The 19,405-nt window shown below is 35.9% G+C and overlaps 1 protein-coding gene across 1 annotated transcript in view; it reads right to left on the minus strand.

Annotated features, from left to right (window-relative positions):
* Window positions 1–5,675: 5,675 nt before the first annotated feature.
* LOC100877365 (uncharacterized) overlaps window positions 5,676–19,405 on the minus strand; it is a 36,597-nt gene continuing 22,867 nt past the window's right edge. Inside the window, exon 5 of the mRNA XM_012289958.2 lies at window positions 5,676–11,340. Coding sequence (XP_012145348.2) covers window positions 10,522–11,340 — 819 coding nt within the window. The 3' untranslated portion in view covers window positions 5,676–10,521. The remainder of the gene's footprint in view (window positions 11,341–19,405) is intronic.

Here is a 19,405-nt window from a genome sequence, read left to right on the forward strand (position 1 = left end):
CGCTCTTATAAGCGGCTCACAACGATTAAGTCCCTTTCTCGGCGCTCATCCTGGGCATAATGCGAGCTGTTGTTACGATGGACTCCCAACTGGATCACCTTCGGATGTCTGAAGACCAGAGAACGGGAGTTCCTATCTTTCTAATTTTTCTGTTTGACTGTTCAATTATATGGTCATTGCTTATTACATTGCTTGGTACATTTGATTATTTGAACATTTTTTACTTGAGCATGTAGATGAATTTATGTATTTGAAGTTGGTTTTGTAAAATTAAAATTGCTGAAGATAGAAGAAATTATTAAAGTATGTTGGTAAAGTGGAATTAAATTTGAACATTTGAATGAATTTTTGTATTTGAAGTTGGTTTTGTAAAATTAAAATTGCTGAAGATAGAAGAAATTATTAAAGTATGTTGGTAAAATGGAATTAAATTTGAACACTTGATTGAATTTATGTATTTGAAGTTGGTTTTGTAAAATTAAAATTGCTGAAGATAGAAGAAATTATTAAAGTATGTTGGTAAAGTGGAATTAAATTTGAACACCTGAACGAATTTTTGTTTCTGAAGTTGGTTTTGTAAAATTAAAATTGCTGGAGATAGAAGAAATTATTAAAGTATGTTGGTAAAGTGGAATTAAATTTGAACACCTGATTGAATTTTTGTATTTGAAGTTGGTTTTGTAAAATTAAAGTTGCTGAAGATAGAAGAGATTATTAAAGTATGTTGGTAAAGTGCAATTAAATTTGAACATCTGAATGAATTTATGTATTCGAAGTTGGTTTTGTAAAATTAAAATTGCTGAAGATAAAAGAGATTATTAAAGTATGTTGGTAAAGTGGTATTAAAATTTTTTACACCACAAGAGAGTACTAAAGAATATTACTAAATTTGTAGCTTTGCAAATGATTTTCCCTGATTTCAAAATTTAGTCAATTCTAAATTCTAAGTTTCTAATTTGCAAATTATATCTTGCAGAAATTATTACCATTAAAAATGATAATTACATCTTGCAAAAATTATTACCATAAAAAATTATAATTGTGTCTTGCAAAAATTATTACCATTAAAAATGATAATTACATCTTGCAAAAATTATTACCATTAAAAATGATAATTACATCTTGCAAAAATTATTACCATTAAAAATTATAATTACATCTTGCAAAAATTATAGTTATTAAAAATTATAATTACATCTTGCAAAAATTACAATTATTAAAAATTTCAATTACATCTTGAGAAAATTTTAGAATTTGAAAAGCAGTTGGTCGACCTCCGATGCTACAAAGGCCTCCGTTGTTCACCATCTTGCATACTAGAGCGCCACGTGATCATATTTGAAGAGAAGCACCAAATATTCTCATACAGTATAAATATTGACAGTATTCACTAACACTACAATAGTGCATAATCATCCTCCTTACAGCGAGCATTGTCCGTGCTCACACATCAAGAGAAAAATTACAACCGGAAAATCAGCGACTTAAAAAGTCAAACACAAAGGGATAAGTATAGCTAGAAACTCGGATCTTCCGTAAAGATACCATATCATTATAATCCCAGAGACTTAACAAGACTTTATTGTATTTAATTTGAAGAACCTCTCACAGATAACGTCAAAGATATCTTCAAGAAGTTACAGATGCAGTCCAGATGTTAAAATCGCCATAAGACAAACTCCCTTCTATCTCAAATTGTCCCGCCATTTTCCTTTTTTAAAGACTTGGCGCAGTTCTCCAAAATGACTACCTCAGATATGCTCAAAGACAAACTCCCTTCTATCCCAAGTTATCCCGCCATTTTCCTTTTCCAAGGAGTCGCAGTTCTCCAAAATGACTACCTCAGATATGCTCAAAGACAAACTCCCTTCTATCTCAAATTGTCCCGCCATTTTCCTTTTCCAAGAAGTCGCAGTTCTCCAAAATGACTACCTCAGATATGCTCAAAGACAAACTCCCTTCTATCCCAAGTTATCCCGCCATTTTCCTTTTCCAAGGAGTCGCAGTTCTCCAAAATGACTACCTCAGATATGCTCAAAGACAAACTCCCTTCTATCCCAAGTTATCCCGCCATTTTTCTTTTTCAAACAGTTGCAGTTCTCCAAAATGACTACCTCAGATATGCTCAATAATCGTGCGAAGTTTGAAATCGGTGTTGCAACGATCACGAGGTTCCCTCGAGGGGTAATTGAGTCGATAGGAACTGCAAGTAAAAGAACAGTTTGCCAGGACGGAAATTGCAGTGTGGTAAAATGTAATCTTGTCTAGCCATGAGAAATGAGCAATCAGGTACCGGGTTTATTCGTCAGATGTCTGCTAACCTTGACCTAGTATTTGGATAACTGGCCAGCAAGGCTAACGACTCAACTTGACCGATTAGATTGAGGCTACTTCGCTCGTGGTCAACTAAGCGATCGTTTTCTATGGAAAATGACCTAGAGAGTCGACTAACGTTATATAATACAGGTAGTAAGAGCGTATCGATATGCGATTGCTTTGGGTGAATTTTACGAGACGGTTCATTGATCGAGGAAGAGGGAGCCATTTTGTGGTTATGGTTGAAATAGTAAGACATTCGATAAAATAGCGAAAGATAATAGTTTCTTTTGTATTGAGTGAAGTATAATAATTTAATTAGGTGTTGGTAGTTGGTTTGTGAGACCAACATGAAGAGTGATTATGGCGGGAAAATATTAGAATTTCAAATTTCATTTGTTCGGGTGACGTTTGAATGTGTCTTTTATTTATGACTTCTTTAGGATGTGCCTTTTCAAATTGACTCTTGCTACAAACAACAGATACATTACATTTTGATCCATCATGTTTATGAACACATCCATTATTTTCACTGTTGGAGAAAATACCTGACGGGAGTTTATATGGCGTAAATGTAAAGATGAATTTGTAGCTTCAGAAATTTTTTAGATGATAAAAGAGTAAGATTGTAAGCCATTTGAAGGTTGTAGTATTAATAAAAAGTGGGTCATGATTTAGTAATAAAAAGATTAATTTTGTCTATGATTATACCTTTAACAGTATAATTTTACCTGTAAGTAATATTCGGGAAGTAATCCGCATTCGCGGGCAAATTGTGGTGGTGAAAATTAATCTACGGTTCACCTTACAGAACTTCTACTATTTCAACGGTATGCAGAATTAATATCTTCAAGGTTTAAGCTTTGCGTTCTCGATCCTTTGCTCATAAATATCCCTTAGATCCCTGAAGGGGATAACTAGGGTCTAACGTATTTGAATATTTTACTATATCCTTTTCTTCCACTGATGTGCTTATGAATTTGAGGTTATGTTTCGCAGGTCACGCGCTGTACGTGTACTCTTCGAGATATATTAAAAATGCAGTCTAAAGAAAAATTTTAATTTAAAAATGTTAAGAAAAATTTAACTTGAAAAGAATTTAATTTAACTTTAAAATTACTATGACTCATTCAATGTATTGACATAACCTAACCTCACCTGAGAAGAGGTTAGAAATGTTATTAAATAGGTTCTTCAAAATTGAAACTATGTACAACCCAATATAAATTGAATATGAAAGAACTTCATAATAAGCAAACATACTATGACTCATTCCATGTATTGACATAACCTAACCTAACCTGAGAAGAGGTTAGAAATGTCATTAAATAAGTTCATCAAAATTGAAACTATGTACAACCCAATATAAATTGAATATGAAAGAACTACATAATCAGCTAACATACTATGACTCATTCCATGTATTGACATAACCTAACCTCACCTGAGAAGAGGTTAGAAATGTTATTAAATAGGTTCTTCAAAATTGAAACTATGTACAACCCAATACAAATCAAATATGGAAGAGCTACATAATAAACTAATATACTTTAACTCATTCCACATACTGACATAACCTAACCTCACCTAAGAAGAGGTTAGAAATATTAAGTAGGTTCCTCAGACTTAAAATTGTGCACGACCAAATATAAATAAAATATAAATTAGTACAAACACAGATTATCTTTGAAAAACTAAAAAAATAATTCATTCCACCTAACCAAACTAAAAATATTTTGTCCACCAAAATCGAAATCTATAATCTTTTCTGCTACTATAATCTGAAGCAAAATGAGCCCGAGAAAAGGAGCCTCAAAGGATAAAGTAGGTAGTCGAATCGATAGGGAAAGTTTTTTCCCGCGCTCATCATCATTTGTTAGAGTCGATAAAACGTAATAGTCCCTGATCCATCCAGCCGAACATATGCGTCTTCCATCATCCATCACTGGACGAGGCGTAAGAAATATATCAAGCGTGTTGGAGTGTTCGTGGTAAGGTCGCAGGACAAGGTGTTGATAAATGACCCAGACGATTTAGAAGAACCATTTCTAAGCCCGTTGTGCAAAAAACGTGGGGTGCGAAACCGTGGGCGCGTCATCATCTTAGGTTATCCATCTTGAAATTCTATCACGTGACGTTTGTGTCACCGGATATCCTTTTTTCGCGAATTGGACTTTTTTAATGAGATACGCAATCATAAACTTGCCATAGTTCTATTCTACTTTTTAAGATTCATTATATTTTCTAAGGAACTGATTTTGCCATGTTTATACGGAATGAATATTTTGTAAAATTTAATTATTAATTTTTATAGTCTGTTAACTTTTGGTGGTCAAGATTGGTTATTGGTGAAAACGCGGGAAATTCAAAATGCATAAGTACAAGCGATATACATTATACTAATAATGTCAATTAATATTAATAATTAATTCTGAATATCTGAAGTCTGCAAGTTGATTATGATATATAGAAAAAATTTAATTGATGAAGAGTGAGAAACTGTCCAAATTGTCTGAATCACCCTGTAGTATAAGACAGTACCAAGTACATTACCTCTCCTTAGATTACCGACCGCTGAAATAAATGTAGTTTTCATTTCCACCGTTAGTTGGCTGTGCTGTACATAGATAAAACACGTTTTATTCTTTATCGTCAGAGAACAAATGTGAGATTTAAACAAACTGAGTTTTAATTTCTTGTAGCAATTTTTGTTATTTATTTGATCATCTAAAGAAATCATTTACTTTTATTAAAAATTAAAGGTTCAGAAGATTTAAACAAATACTTGACAATAATATTTTTATACATTAATAATGTAATGCTATTTAATTTTACATCAATAGAATTTATTAATTCTTCTTAAACAAATTTGAATTTCCCGCCATTTACGATTAAGATCGACATGGCGGATCAATTTATTACTTTGATCATTAATTTATATTAAGTACTTTATTAATTTAAATGAAATGCAACGACCTATCAAATAAATGTGAATAATAAAAATACTGATCCTCTAATTTTATTTATATACTTTTTGTAAATAATAATGGGATTATTTCTATAAGTGGTAAATGATGGTTCTAATTTGGTCGTCAAATTAGGACCCTGAGGGCGTTGTACTCGAATCCCATTCGTCCTAAGAATAAACTAGCTATGTTTGGACATGACTGACCACTGCACTATTCGTTTGCATGACTCGCATCATGAAGTACACCTATAATACTTTATCCTAATCTCTACGATTAATGAGCAGTGAAAAATATTATGCCTCAACTAGCTTATAATTTATTCAAATTTCTCTCAACTCTCCAACAGTCAAAATAAAATTATAAAGATTCATAAATAAACTACACTCGAAATACAATATAAATTTTATTATACACATTTCATAATTATAACCATATTCCTTATTCTTCGTTTAAACTTAATGAACAGAAATCGCCCGTGTATAAATGCGGAAAGGGAATCTTTATTTGCTTCACGTACAGTGTTCTCCATCGTTAAATTATAAAAATTATGTTAAGTACATACACACATTAAAGAAACGACAACACATTGTGTCTGTTTTTACACGAATTCCATTAACAAATACAATATGCATTCAGTTATACGTACAAAAAGTATTTACATATACGATATGAATAATTGATAGGTTCGGAAAGAGGTTAACGAGAAATTGATTATATTCTTTGCATAAGAAATAATTTATGTGAAACGGATGCGTAAATTGCAGTATTTGAAGTATCGGTTTGACGAACTTTGTCAGTTGCTGTACAATTGCGCATGCGCGTGACGAGAAATGTTAACCGTAGATGGCGCTGTTGGCAAACATGGTGGACATGGGGAAAATGGCGGATGAGACTTTTTGATTGGAAAAATTTAAGTTTGTAGGGTTTTTGGGGGGCTTTTGAGGGTTGGAGATTTGGAAATTTGGCGATTCGGGGGTTGGGGGATTTAGAATTTGGGAATTTAGGGATTTTTGGAAGAGGAAATTTGGGGATTTGGGAATTGGGGATTTGGGGGATTTGGGAATTGGGGGATTTGGGAATTGGGGGATTTGGGAATTAGGGATTTGGGAATTGGGGGATTTGGGAATTGGGGGATTTGGGAATTGGGGGATTTGGGAATTGGGGGATTTGGGAATTGGGGATTTGGGAATTGGGGGATTTGGGAATTGGGGATTTGGGAATTGGGGGATTTGGGAATTGGGGATTTGGTAATTGGGGATTTGGGAATTGGGGGATTTGGGAATTGGGGGATTTGGGAATTGGGGGATTTGGGAATTGGGGAATGTGGGAATCGGGGTATGTGGAATTGGGGAATGTGGAAATTGGGGAATGTGGTAATTGGGGAATGTGGGAATTGGGGAACGTGGGAATTAGGAAACGTGGAAATTGGGGAACGTGGGAACTGGGGAACGTGGGAATTGGGAAACGTGGGAATTAGGGAACGTGGGAATTGGGGAACGTGGGAATTAGGAAACGTGGGAATTGGGGAACGTGGGAATTGGGAAATGTGGAATTGGGGAATGTGGGAATTGGACAATATGAGAATTGGACAATATGGGAATTGGACAATATGGGAATCGGGAATTATGGGAATTGGGGAATGTTACAATTTGGAAAATTGAGAGATAGGAAATTTGGTAACTAGTGCACCCCTACCCAACATTTACTGTCCACCTATCCCAACACGGCAATATACCAGAAGGCAATTCCTCCAAGTAATACTCGACAAAGTGAAGAATCTACAACATCAACCTCCATACTTTTACAATCGTGAGTCACAAAGGCGTAACAGTGTCCTCCCACATAATTTCATCTCGCAATTCAAGATAAAACACCTCATTCAAGTCACATCATATGAAAGTACAAATTCTTTCTACAATAAAACACAATTACCTTGTTAACACACATAACCTAAGTTCGGTAAAGCATCATACAATACTTGAAATTACCAGGCCTTGTGCTGAATTCAGGGAGAAAGAACGTTAAAGAAAGAACATTGTAAAGATTGCTAGGTATGAAAGATGGCCGCAGTTATTTCAATCCTTATCCTTTGAACGAAATCGTAATCCCTCGTAATGTCATCATTTCCCTATCTCCGTGTACGCAGGTATGAAACTGTATCGTTCGCTTCGCATTAGCGCACGCTTTCATATGTCCTCCATTTTGAACCGCCACTCGACAAAATGGATGCCTCGTCTCAAGTGTAACACACTTGACATGCAAATCGCGACAGTTTCCGTATAGTACATCTACGGCATTCTTGTAGTAAACGACTATGATAAGAGGACACACTGCATCCAAATGACAGGAAATTTACATACAAGAATAAAATACCCGTACCATTCTGATTTCTTTACGTAATATTCAAACAGTTTCGTATTTTGGTAATTTTGGTACTATCGAACGTTATTTAACAAGAAAGTGAACTTTTCACTCTGAAATTGTTAATAAAAGGAATACGTGGACTGTCTGAAATAATATCGTAATTAAATTCGGTAGGAATAAAATTCGCGTTCGTGTACATAATTGATAGAGCTTTGGGAATATAGAGCTTTGGGAGGTCACATGTTTGATAGTATCGGCATTTTAGTATTAAAGTTGCGTCGAATTAATGTTTTATTCGCCGCGGGAGTCTCGGGGGAGCGTCCGCCATTTAAACTGCGCCTGGCGGGAAATTCGAATTGCCATAAAGTAACTAAATAAATTTTCTCAACAAATTTCCAAATTACCAATCTCTCAAATTTCCAAATTTCCAAATTACCAATCTCCCAAATTACCAATCTCCCAAATTCCCAATCTCCCAAATTCCCAATCTCCCAAATTCCCAATCTCCCAAATTCCCAATCTCCCAAATTCCCAATCTCCCAAATTCCCAATCTCCCAAATTCCCAATCTCTCAAATTTCCAAATTTCCAAATTACCAATCTCCCAAATTCCCAATCTCTCAAATTCCCAATCTCCCAAATTCCCAATCTCCCAAATTCCCAATCTCCCAAATTCCCAATCTCCCAAATTCCCATTCTCCCAAATTCCCAATCTCCCAAATTCCCAATCTCCCAAATTCCGAATCTCCCAAATTCCCAATCTCTCAAATTTCCAAATTTCCAAATTACCAATCTCCCAAATTCCCAATCTCTCAAATTCCCAATCTCCCAAATTCCCAATCTCCCAAATTCCCAATCTCCCAAATTCCCAATCTCCCAAATTCCCATTCTCCCAAATTCCCAATCTCTCAAATTTCCAAATTTCCAAATTACCAATCTCCCAAATTCCCAATCTCCCAAATTCTCAATCTCTCAAATTTCCAAATTTCCAAATTACCAATCTCCCAAATTACCAATCTCCCAAATTCCCAATCTCCCAAATTCCCAATCTCCCAAATTCCCAATCTCCCAAATTCCCAATCTCCCAAATTCCCATTCTCCCAAATTCCCAATCTCTCAAATTTCCAAATTTCCAAATTACCAATCTCCCAAATTCCCAATCTCCCAAATTCTCAATCTCTCAAATTTCCAAATTTCCAAATTACCGATCTCCCAAATTCCCAATCTCCCAAATTCCCAATCTCCCAAATTCCCAATCTCCCAAATTCCCATTCTCCCAAATTCCCAATCTCTCAAATTTCCAAATTTCCAAATTACCAATCTCCCAAATTCCCAATCTCTCAAATTTCCAAATTTCCAAATTACCAATCTCCCAAATTTCCAATAAAAATTCAATAGCTTCAATAACTTATAAATAGCTAACAATTATTTCTTCATATCAGTATAAAATAAAGATCGTTTATAATTTCACATGATGGCAATATTATTTCAGAAGTGCCCAAATGTATTTCATTTATTAACAGTTTGAGATCCTCCATCATAGGCACCCATTTGTACAAATTATTCACCCAATAAATATTTTTTTTATTTAGCAGATATTTCAGAAGTTTTGCACTTTCCTGAAAGTAACACCGTTAATGCACCGTGTGATTCTGACGACAGTTGACAATGGCCAGAAGTTTTCCGAGGGAAATTTTTATGTCGCAGTGCGATGCATTGCAGACGGACACGTTAGTGTGCGTAGCGACACTTGTGCGATTCGATGCGTTATGCACCCCACCCGGTGTTAATACGCGCAGGCCATTATGGTGCAAAACATATATAGGGTGGCGATAATTCACGTCGACGTTTCACCTCTTGTGAAACAAATCGCGATACATGATTTCTGAAATATTTAACCACAGGAAATGCAATATACAGGGCGTTCCTTTTGAACCTGTAAATTATTTCTCAAAGAAATATCTATGTAACAGAAACTTTTAATAAAAGTTTCAACAAAAGTCTTTCATATGAAATTACCTTAATGATAATCACTGAAGGTAACGTGACGTACTTTTAATGGAACACCCCGTATATCATCATCTTATACAGCAGCTGAAAATATAGCACGGTCATAAATCTAATCGTAAATCGCCGTCGGAAATTACGTATCAGTTTAGTGATCGCTGACATTTACGACCGCGCTATATTTCTGGAACTACTGTTTTAATAAAGTTGCCATAACCTCGATAGTTTGGTCAAAATGACGGATGCTGTGTGTAGACTTGTTCGCGGGTGCTCACAACGGAGGAGTTCAGTAATATTTTTTTTCTATACAATCATCTATAAATTGCGATCCCTAAAAAAATAGTTTATATCTTTGTTTACAAATTACTAGGTATTAATCTCACGAAGTTGGTACTTGCGATAAACGTCTACGTTCAGCCTAGAATGGACGTGAAGTTTCGAGTTTAGAATTTTTATAACTGATGGTTGTGACACATATCCCCAAATCCACATATCCTCAAATCCACAAACCCTCAAATCCACATATCCCCATATCCACACATCCTCAAATCCACACATCCTCAAATGCACATATCCCCATATCCTCACATCCCTAAATCCACATATCCCCAAATCCTCACATCCCTAAATCCCCAACTCCCCAACTCCCCAACCTCCCAAATAAAAACCCTCAGACCCAAAAATACCAAAACTAACTATAAAAATTCCTAACCTCACCCAGCAACCAACCGAACCCTCCTCCCCCAATTTCCCCCAGAAAAGCCTACACTGCCCACTGATGTACATTTCCCAACACCAAAAACAAAACATACAAAATCCGCAATTAAATTATTGTTCCCTCACGATAGAATCAGAATTTACCATCGCTACACGCACGTAGCCTTATAACCAAAGACGACATCCGCCGTTTTGCTACAAGATGGCTGATCGTGTTGATATACGATCTTCTTCTCCCTAGGCGTGCACTTAGCGAATATCTCTCGTTTCTCTTCCACAGTCACATTCTCCTTGCGAGTGTTCTCAATGTTAATACTCGAACGTCTCTCTTTTTGAGCAGCCCGCGCAATTTCCTCGTCCTTTTCCAGGAAGTTGCACACGCTCACGCGTCTCTCCCTCACCGGCTTCCCGAGGTTAGGTTTCGCCAGCACCTCCGTTCTGTCGAAGTGATATGCACTTCCGATCCGGTCTCTCTGCAGCGGCCTCGCTAGAACGTCCATTCTATCGAACTGGCAGATGCTGCCGCCGCGATCTCTCTGCAATGGCCGCGCCAGGACGTCCATTCTGTCGAATTGGCAGATGCTCATGCCCCGATCGCGTTGCCATAACTTCGCGGAGGCGTCGAACTGGCAGATACTCATTCCCCTGTCCCGGAACGGTTTCAACCCCTCGTTTCTGTCGAACTGACAAATGCTGGTCTTTCGTTCTCGCTGCAGGAGCTTTGTGGCTTCGCCCGCCTTCTTCGAGGCATCTTCGCTTGGGAGTTCGCTGTTTTCGGAGAACACAAGGAATTGCAGGTCGAACGCGCTCTTGGTGCGACGCGGGGTTCCTTGGCTCCCAGGAAGTAAGGACGAGCTGGAACCGATGAACACGCTGTTTTGACGAGGACGCGTCTGACCTGAGTTCAGCTCCAGCCGCACGGGGTAGTCGCCGCAGAGCACGTTGCATTTTGAGTAGGTGCGACGGTTCTGCGAACAGAGGGAGAAATTATTCAGCAACCGTGCGTTTGGGAGATTGAACTGGGACGGTGTTAAGCGGCACCTGTTTCGCTTTTGGGGATATTTTCTGCGGATTTTGGTGGTGCTCATGATTTAGGAATTATTTCGTGGTTAGGTATGATTTAGGAATTATTTCATGGTTATGGATTGTCGAAGGAATGCATAAATTACAGAAATGTTGAGTTATTGAAGAGTCACAGATTTTTTTATATATCTAGTCTTCAAAGTATTTGGAAATCTTTAAATTCGTAAATTGGTGGATCTTTAAATCTGTAATTCTTTAAATGAACTGACTAGCTGGCCTCCTGTTGTCCAGTGGACTCATGTAGACATTTATAAATTCCAAAATCTCCAAATCCCTAAATAGCCAAATCCCTCATTCCCTGAATTACTAAATGTCTACAATTTCAAATCCCAAAATCTCCCAAATCCCCAAATCCCCCAATTGTTAATTTCCAAATCCCCAAATCCCAAAATCTCCCAAATCCCCAAATCCCCAAATCCCCAAATCCCCAAATCCTCCAAATCTCAAAATTCCCCAAATCCCCAAATCTTCAAAACCACGAATCCTCCAAATCCCAAAATTCCCTAAATCTCTAAATCCCCAAATCCCCAAATCCCCAAATCCCCAAATTCTCCAAATTCCCTAAATCCTCCAAATCCAAAAATTCCCCAAATCCCCAAATCCCCAAATCCCCAACTCCAAAAATTCCCCAAATCCCCAAATCCCCAAATCCCCAAATTCCCAAATCCCCAAATCCCTAAATCCCCAAATCCCCAAATTCCCTAAATCCTCCAAATCCTACAAATCCCAAAATTCCCCAAATTCCTAAATCCTCAAATCCCCAAATCCCCAAATCCCCAAATCCTCCAAATCCCTAAATCCTCCAAATCCCCAAATCCTTCAAATTCCCTAAATCCTCCAAATCCCAAAATCCTTAAATTCCCAACTTCTAAAATCCCCATAAATTCCCAAACTTGCCACCGTACCCATGTCCGGTTTAAACAAAAGTAAAAATTTCCCTAGTTTCACGTTACATATAATTCAATGCAAATTACCACGACCTAATTCGAACAGGAGTTTCGCTCGAGAAGAAGAAGGAAATTTCCGGATTACACGCCCCATTCATGTTCCCGGGTATTCATACGGGACGCTGCACGTACAGGAAAGTGTCATCCACAGAGTTATGTTACATATATTCTCATTTCACCTGAATAACAAGTTCACGCTAGAATGTAGTTGATCCTCTGAACTCACATCCATTCTTCTCTTGTTCGTCCATTTTGTTCGGAGTATATTCCCCAATTCACATCGTGGACGTATGCTCATAAATGTGTCACTCTTCGGTCGCAATTTTGGCGCGAAATTTGAACGAGAATTACCTTTGTACATTTATATTATAATAATTAATAGTAAAAATTTAAGAAAAATTGAGAACTTGTATTTGTATGTGTAAGGAAGTTAAGAAAGTTGGAAATTGTGACTATTATTTTGATATGAATATTAATTTTCTCAAATTGACAATTTTTTAAACTTCCAAATTTCCGAATTACCAATCTCTCAAATTTCCAAATTTTCAAATTCCCAATCTCCCAAATTCCCAATCTCTCAAATTTCCAAATTTCCAAATTACCAATCTCTCAAATTTCCAAATTTCCAAATTACCAATCTCCCTAATTACCAATCTCTCAAATTTCCAAATTTCCAAATTTCCAATCTCTCAAATTCCCAATCTCTCAAATTTCCAAATTTCCAAATTACCAATCTTCCAAATTCCCAATCTCTCAAATTTCCAAATTTCCAAATTACCAATTTCCCAAATTACCAATCTCTCAAATTTCCAATCTCTCAAATTCCCAATCTCTCAAATTTCCAAATTTCAAAATTACCAATCTCCCAAATTACCAATCTCCCAAATTCCCAATCTCCCAAATTCCCATTCTCCCAAATTCCCAATCTCTCAAATTTCCAAATTTCCAAATTACCAATCTCCCAAATTCCCAATCTCTCAAATTTCCAAATTTCCAAATTACCAATCTCCCAAATTCCCAATCTCCCAAATTTCCAAATTTCCATATTACCAATCCCCCAAATTACCAATCTCCCAAATTTCCAAATTTCCAAATTACCAACCTCCCAAATTCCCATCTTTCAAAATTCCCAAACAAATTTCAAAGCAACGAAACATTCGAATTTCCCAAACGACAAAACAAAGTAGTTTCCAAACTTCCTCCAATTACTTGTAGAAGAGCAAGTTTCGCGTAAGGCATGAACAATTCAAAGTGCACGAGTTCAATAGATGCCTGGTAACTAACTAGGATCGCCCCATTCCGTGATAGCATCACGTACATTGCATTCGAAACGACCTGCACGTGAATGTGTTCTCTTGCATACTGGCGATGTTCGTATCACTACGTGATGCGACATGGTGATTCAGTTCGCTAATGCAAACGTCTGCAGCACCGATGTGTAATACGCGCTTCATTGACTTGTTTTATAAACGACGACCATTATTATCCTATCGGCATACGTCTATTTTCGAACAATTTTAATATGCTCGAGTAAATATATTTCAAGCAGACATTGGCAGCTATTCAAGACACTTTATTATCTTTCAATGAAATTTTGCAGTGTATCTTGATAATTGACTTATTGATCGCAAAGGGGCTCAAACAGATTTTTAAATTTATTCTTGTGAGTTACATTTTTTATTAAATAAGTTTACTTTTGTTGTTATAAATTATTTCATGAATTTGTGTTTGAGACTACGTGTCGCTTAAATTTTTAAATTTTTAAATTTATTCTTGTTACAATAAAAATAAGTACATTACATTTTTTATAAAATAAATTTTCTTTTGTTGTTTTAAATTATTATTAAATAAATAAATAATTATGTAATTAATAAATAATTATTATTTTCAACTATCATTTTTAAATTTTTTAATTTATTCTTGTTACAATAAAAATAATTACATTACATTTTTTATAAAATAAATTTTCTTTTGTTGTTTTAAATTATTATTAAATAAATAAATAATTATGTAATTAATAAATAATTATTATTTTCAACTATCATTTTTAAATTTTTTAATTTATTCTTGTTACAATAAAAATAATTACATTACATTTTTTATAAAATAAATTTACTTTTGTTGTTTTAAATTATTATTAAATAAATAAATAATTATTATTTTCAACTATCATTTTTCAATTTTTTAATTTATTCTTGTTACAATAAAAATAATTACATTACATTTTTTATAAAATAAATTTACGTTTGTTGTTTTAAACTATTATTAAATAATTTTGTGCTTGATCCTAAATGTTGCTTAAATTTTCAACTATCATTTTAAAATTTTTCTAATCTAAAAATTTGTCAACCTAAAAATAAAAAAATCCACTAATTTGAAAATACAAATTTGCATTAAAAACACTAAAAAATATAATAAATTCATACATGGCGTGAAAGTCAGAGATAACCCGAAATGTGTAAAAAAGATCCACCGCCGCAGCTCATCCGTCTTTAATCTTGCAAATTGAAGGAATTAGCATAAAAGGTTTTAGAGTCGTTTTAGCTTCTGATTGGTTTTAGATTTGCCTTTTTTCTTGCTTTAAGGTTTTTACGGTTTCTCATTACAGTAAGTGTTTAACTGTTTCGTTAATTCCTATTTTAAAAATCAGTTTAGACTTTATTGAATTTTTAACCAAATGAGGTCCCACGGTAATTGCTTTTGGAGAAAAGTGCTTTCCTCCTAAATCGCGAACTTAATTAACTGATATGGAGTTCCAAGCAAAATTTTATTATTAACTGTTTCACTTATTTTATTATTTTTAATGCTGCTATTATTTTATTTTAACACAAAAACACGAAAAATTCTTATTACTTCACTGAGGAAACAGTATGTTAATTCTAAACTACTGATATAATTCAAAACTATAGTACATCTTGAAACTTGCATGCTAAGCTTGAACAAAGAAAATAGCAACGCGAGGACAGCACAGTGACCCAACCGCCCGCATGCAAACGTTTGCTCCCCAAAATTTATTGCTAGTCAAACACGAAAATGTCTCGTGTAAACTGGGTAAAATGCCCCGTAATTCGCAAGTAATATTAGCTGCGCAAATAAATTCCTGCGACTGCGTTTACATAGGGTTAACCGGAGGACATTTATGGAAACCCAGCGCATAACAGTTCATTGTACAACGTGCAGTGCTTTAATCCACCGTTTCAAGCGGTTACACGGAGAGGAGGAAAATGGCTGCCGTCACGTGACCGTAACATGGCGGCGCTTCGGTCCACCACCTCGCACTTTTAAAGAGTTTCTGTAGCGAAACGAAGTGGAGAACGAAAATGCATTTGGTGCCATAATTCTGAGCGTGACGGATAGAGGTAGATTGCACAGAATTGAACGCATTGGCACGAAAATATAATATCTATGGATATTCACTCTGGAGAGGGACGGACACCCCGTGGGATGAGAAGGTGATATGTTATGAACTCTTTCTGCTGAATCAGATGGACATGATGAAATTCTACGAACGACTGAATAACTCGAATGAGACATTTCGAGAATGATAGGTGCCATATTGCTTGTCGAGTCAAACTAATTGATCCCGAAAGGAAGTCTGCGTACTCTTTCATCTCTCGCCTCTTGTCACATCTGATGAACAGTTTTATATATAGTGATGTGTATTTTTGGTAGTATTTAACCAATGTATGATAGTACTTTTGATATGCATTTTTGGAACGAAGACAAAGAACGAAGTTATCTTAATATAAATTCAAGGGTTTCTCTTATTCCAGTGAAAGTAATGACTCTGTAAGAATACCGCAACTAATGTAGCGAATGATAGGGACATTTTTCTCGCGGAAGCTCAGCATACTGACTGGCATTTATGGAGGTCTTAAACCATTCACCGGAACAAATTCTTCTTAAATGACGTCTAGCTAATGAGGTGCAAAGAGATTTTAGTAGCAAGGCTCTCTTTCAGGTGAGAAACTCTGCTATGAAATATGGCACTGATCGGTGACTGCTATTGAAAGGCTGTGGACCTAAGAGCTTACGAAGTTTAAGCTTAAGACATAAGACGGGTTACGGTGTTGTAATCGTGGAGATAAAGCTTGCTCGTAAATATCAGTGATCCGTGAACTGATACGTGTTTTGTGGATGGGGGATGGTGGCGTCGATTGATGATTGATGATGCAGGGATGTATGTATTTTGTGGGTAGAGGGTTCCAGAGGGTGTCTTTTAATTGCAAGTCAGTTAGGTGACTGTAAATCATATTTGGAGGGGTTTAGAAAATTAGGGATTTTGGAATTTTCAGGGTTCAGGATTCTCAAATTTTCAAATTTACAAATTTGCAAATTTCTGATATCCAAAATGACCAATTTCTCAAATTTCTAAATTTTCAAATTTACAAATTACCAATCTCTCAAATTTCCAAATTTCTAAAATACCAATCTCCCAAATTTCCAAATTTCCAAATTACCAATCTCCCAAATTACCAATCTCTCAAATTTCTAAATTTCCAAATTACCAATCTCTCAAATTTCCAATCTCCCAAATTACCAATCTCCCAAATTTCCAAATTTCTAAATTACCAATCTCTCAAATTTCCAAATTTCCAAATTACCAATCTCCCAAATCCCCAAATCCCCAAATCCCTAGATCCCAAATTCCCTAGATCCCAAAATCCCAAAATCCCAAAATCCCAAAATCCCTAAATCCCAAAATCCCCAAATCCCTAGATCCCCAAATCCCTAGATCCCCAAATCCCTAGATCCCAAATTCCCTAGATCCCAAAATCCCTAGATCCCCAAATCCCTAGATCCCAAATTCCCTAGATCCCAAAATCCCAAAATCCCAAAATCCCCAAGTCCCTAAATCCCTAAATCCTTAAATCCCTAATTCCCTAAATCCCCAAATCCCCAAATCCCTAAACCCTAAAATGTCCACTTCTCCCCCCAAAAATTTAACAAAACACAACTTAATATAGCAGTTACATAAATAAAATCCTATCACGTTTGATTCCACGCATCTATGCACATAACTATTCTTTTTCCTCCACCTCTATTTACTTATCGGCGTCTGTTATCGCAACTGCCATAGTGATTAATGTAGCTTTAAGATAACGACCGATCATTCCGATTATCGGAGCATTATTGATTTATTGTACACGGTTAATTTCTGATGGCACATCTCTCCCGGAATCTGTCTGCCTAGGAAACACGTCCAAATTGCTTTTCACATATACGACTCATATTTCAATTACTATATTTAGACCTTTATGACCTTGAAATTTCTGAAAGTTTCATAACATTTTTACAGAACAATAATTTATTGATATTAATTTGTTTTGGATTAGTGTTCATAATTTTGCATAGACATTTGTCAAACGTCATGAATCTAAAGGTTATATCTGGAAACTCAATACGTCATACGTCTGTTTACAAACATCCAGGAGATGTTAGATGCGACAGAGCTATTCTGTAATGGTATTGATACTGAAATCAAAATACCTTCTAAACTGTTGCCGTAAGTAACTTAATACATTTGTGTACACAGATAAACTCCATTAAAAAAACTTGGCCTTTATATCTTCTTGTGTATACAAACATAAATTCACATATAAAACCTTCATAATTTATTCCCTGAAATCATGCAACTTGCAGAACACTTACATCATCCATGTGTCACATTTTGAAGATAATGTGACATGTTGTATGAACAAAGTACAGTAAGATCCAGAAACAATGAAGAGATGTAGCAACAATGTAAAGATGTAAGAACAATGCAAAAATGTAAGAACAATGCAAAGTTTTCCTCAGAAGGTTAGGTCCTCAGACGGGTCACATGAGAGAATAATCTTAATATGACCTGCCAAATTCTGTAAAGCAGTCGGCAGAAGAAATAGAGAGCAAAATTGGACGAACAACAAAAAGAAATAGCCGCCATGTATCCCAGTGTTCGAATACGACAAGGAAGAATTTAATTTGGCCCGACATAAAATCCTGTTGTACGATCACACTTTTCCGCTGCTTTGACACCGGCCGTCGTACCGCAGGAAACCGAGCCACATATCTGGATTCCTGCAGCCACCAATTCCAGTGGTAGCCAAAGGCCATCCTATTCGGTATTGGAAAAGATTCTGAACCCTTGATTGAAGATTCTAGAGGTTACTGCTAAACGACCCTCGCTATAATTTCTCGGCAAGGTCGGCAATTTGACCCTGCAGCTTTCATTCCGCGTACCTGCATACTAAATACCCTGCTGCATACTCGTAATGACTAATTGGAAGGCACGGAGTGTAAAAAAATTGATAGTTTTTCGTTTTATGAACGAGAGAACTGTGTTAGAGGGCTTTTGCTACTGGTGGGGGTGGTTTATGTCATTTTTTGGGGAAGGGTTAATTTTACACATATAGTTCATTTGGAACTTTTCATTCTCATACAGAGTAGAACACGTTGCGATGAAAAAAGAATTTGACCTTGAAAATGTAGTGCGAGGTCATTTTATGTCATTTTTTAGCAGAATGGTTAATTTTACACATGTAGTTCATTTGGAACTTTTGATCCTCACACAGAGTAGAACACGTTGCGATGAAAAAAAAAATTGACCTTGAAAATGTGGTGCGAGGTCATTTTGTCATTTTCTAGGAGAACGGTTAATTTTACACATGTAGTTCATTTGGAACTTTTGATCCTCACACAGAGTAGAACACGTTGCGATGAAAAAAAAAATTGACCTTGAAAATGTGGTGCGAGGTCATTTTATGTCATTTTCTAGGAGAACGGTTAATTTTACACATATAGTTCATTTGGAACTTTTCATTCTCACACAGAGTAGAACATATTGCAATGAAAAAGAAATTTGACCTTGAAAATGTGGTGCAAGGTCAAGTTTGCAGAAGCCATTTTCTGACACGTCTTCATAAATACAAAATAACCACGAAAGCTACCTTGTATGAAACTTTAATATTGAAACATAGATGCTTCCATATAAATAAAAAGACCTTGAAAACAACAAATTTGG

Source organism: Megachile rotundata, chromosome 16, assembly GCF_050947335.1.
Source record: "Megachile rotundata isolate GNS110a chromosome 16, iyMegRotu1, whole genome shotgun sequence".
Classification (NCBI taxonomy): domain Eukaryota; kingdom Metazoa; phylum Arthropoda; class Insecta; order Hymenoptera; family Megachilidae; genus Megachile; species Megachile rotundata.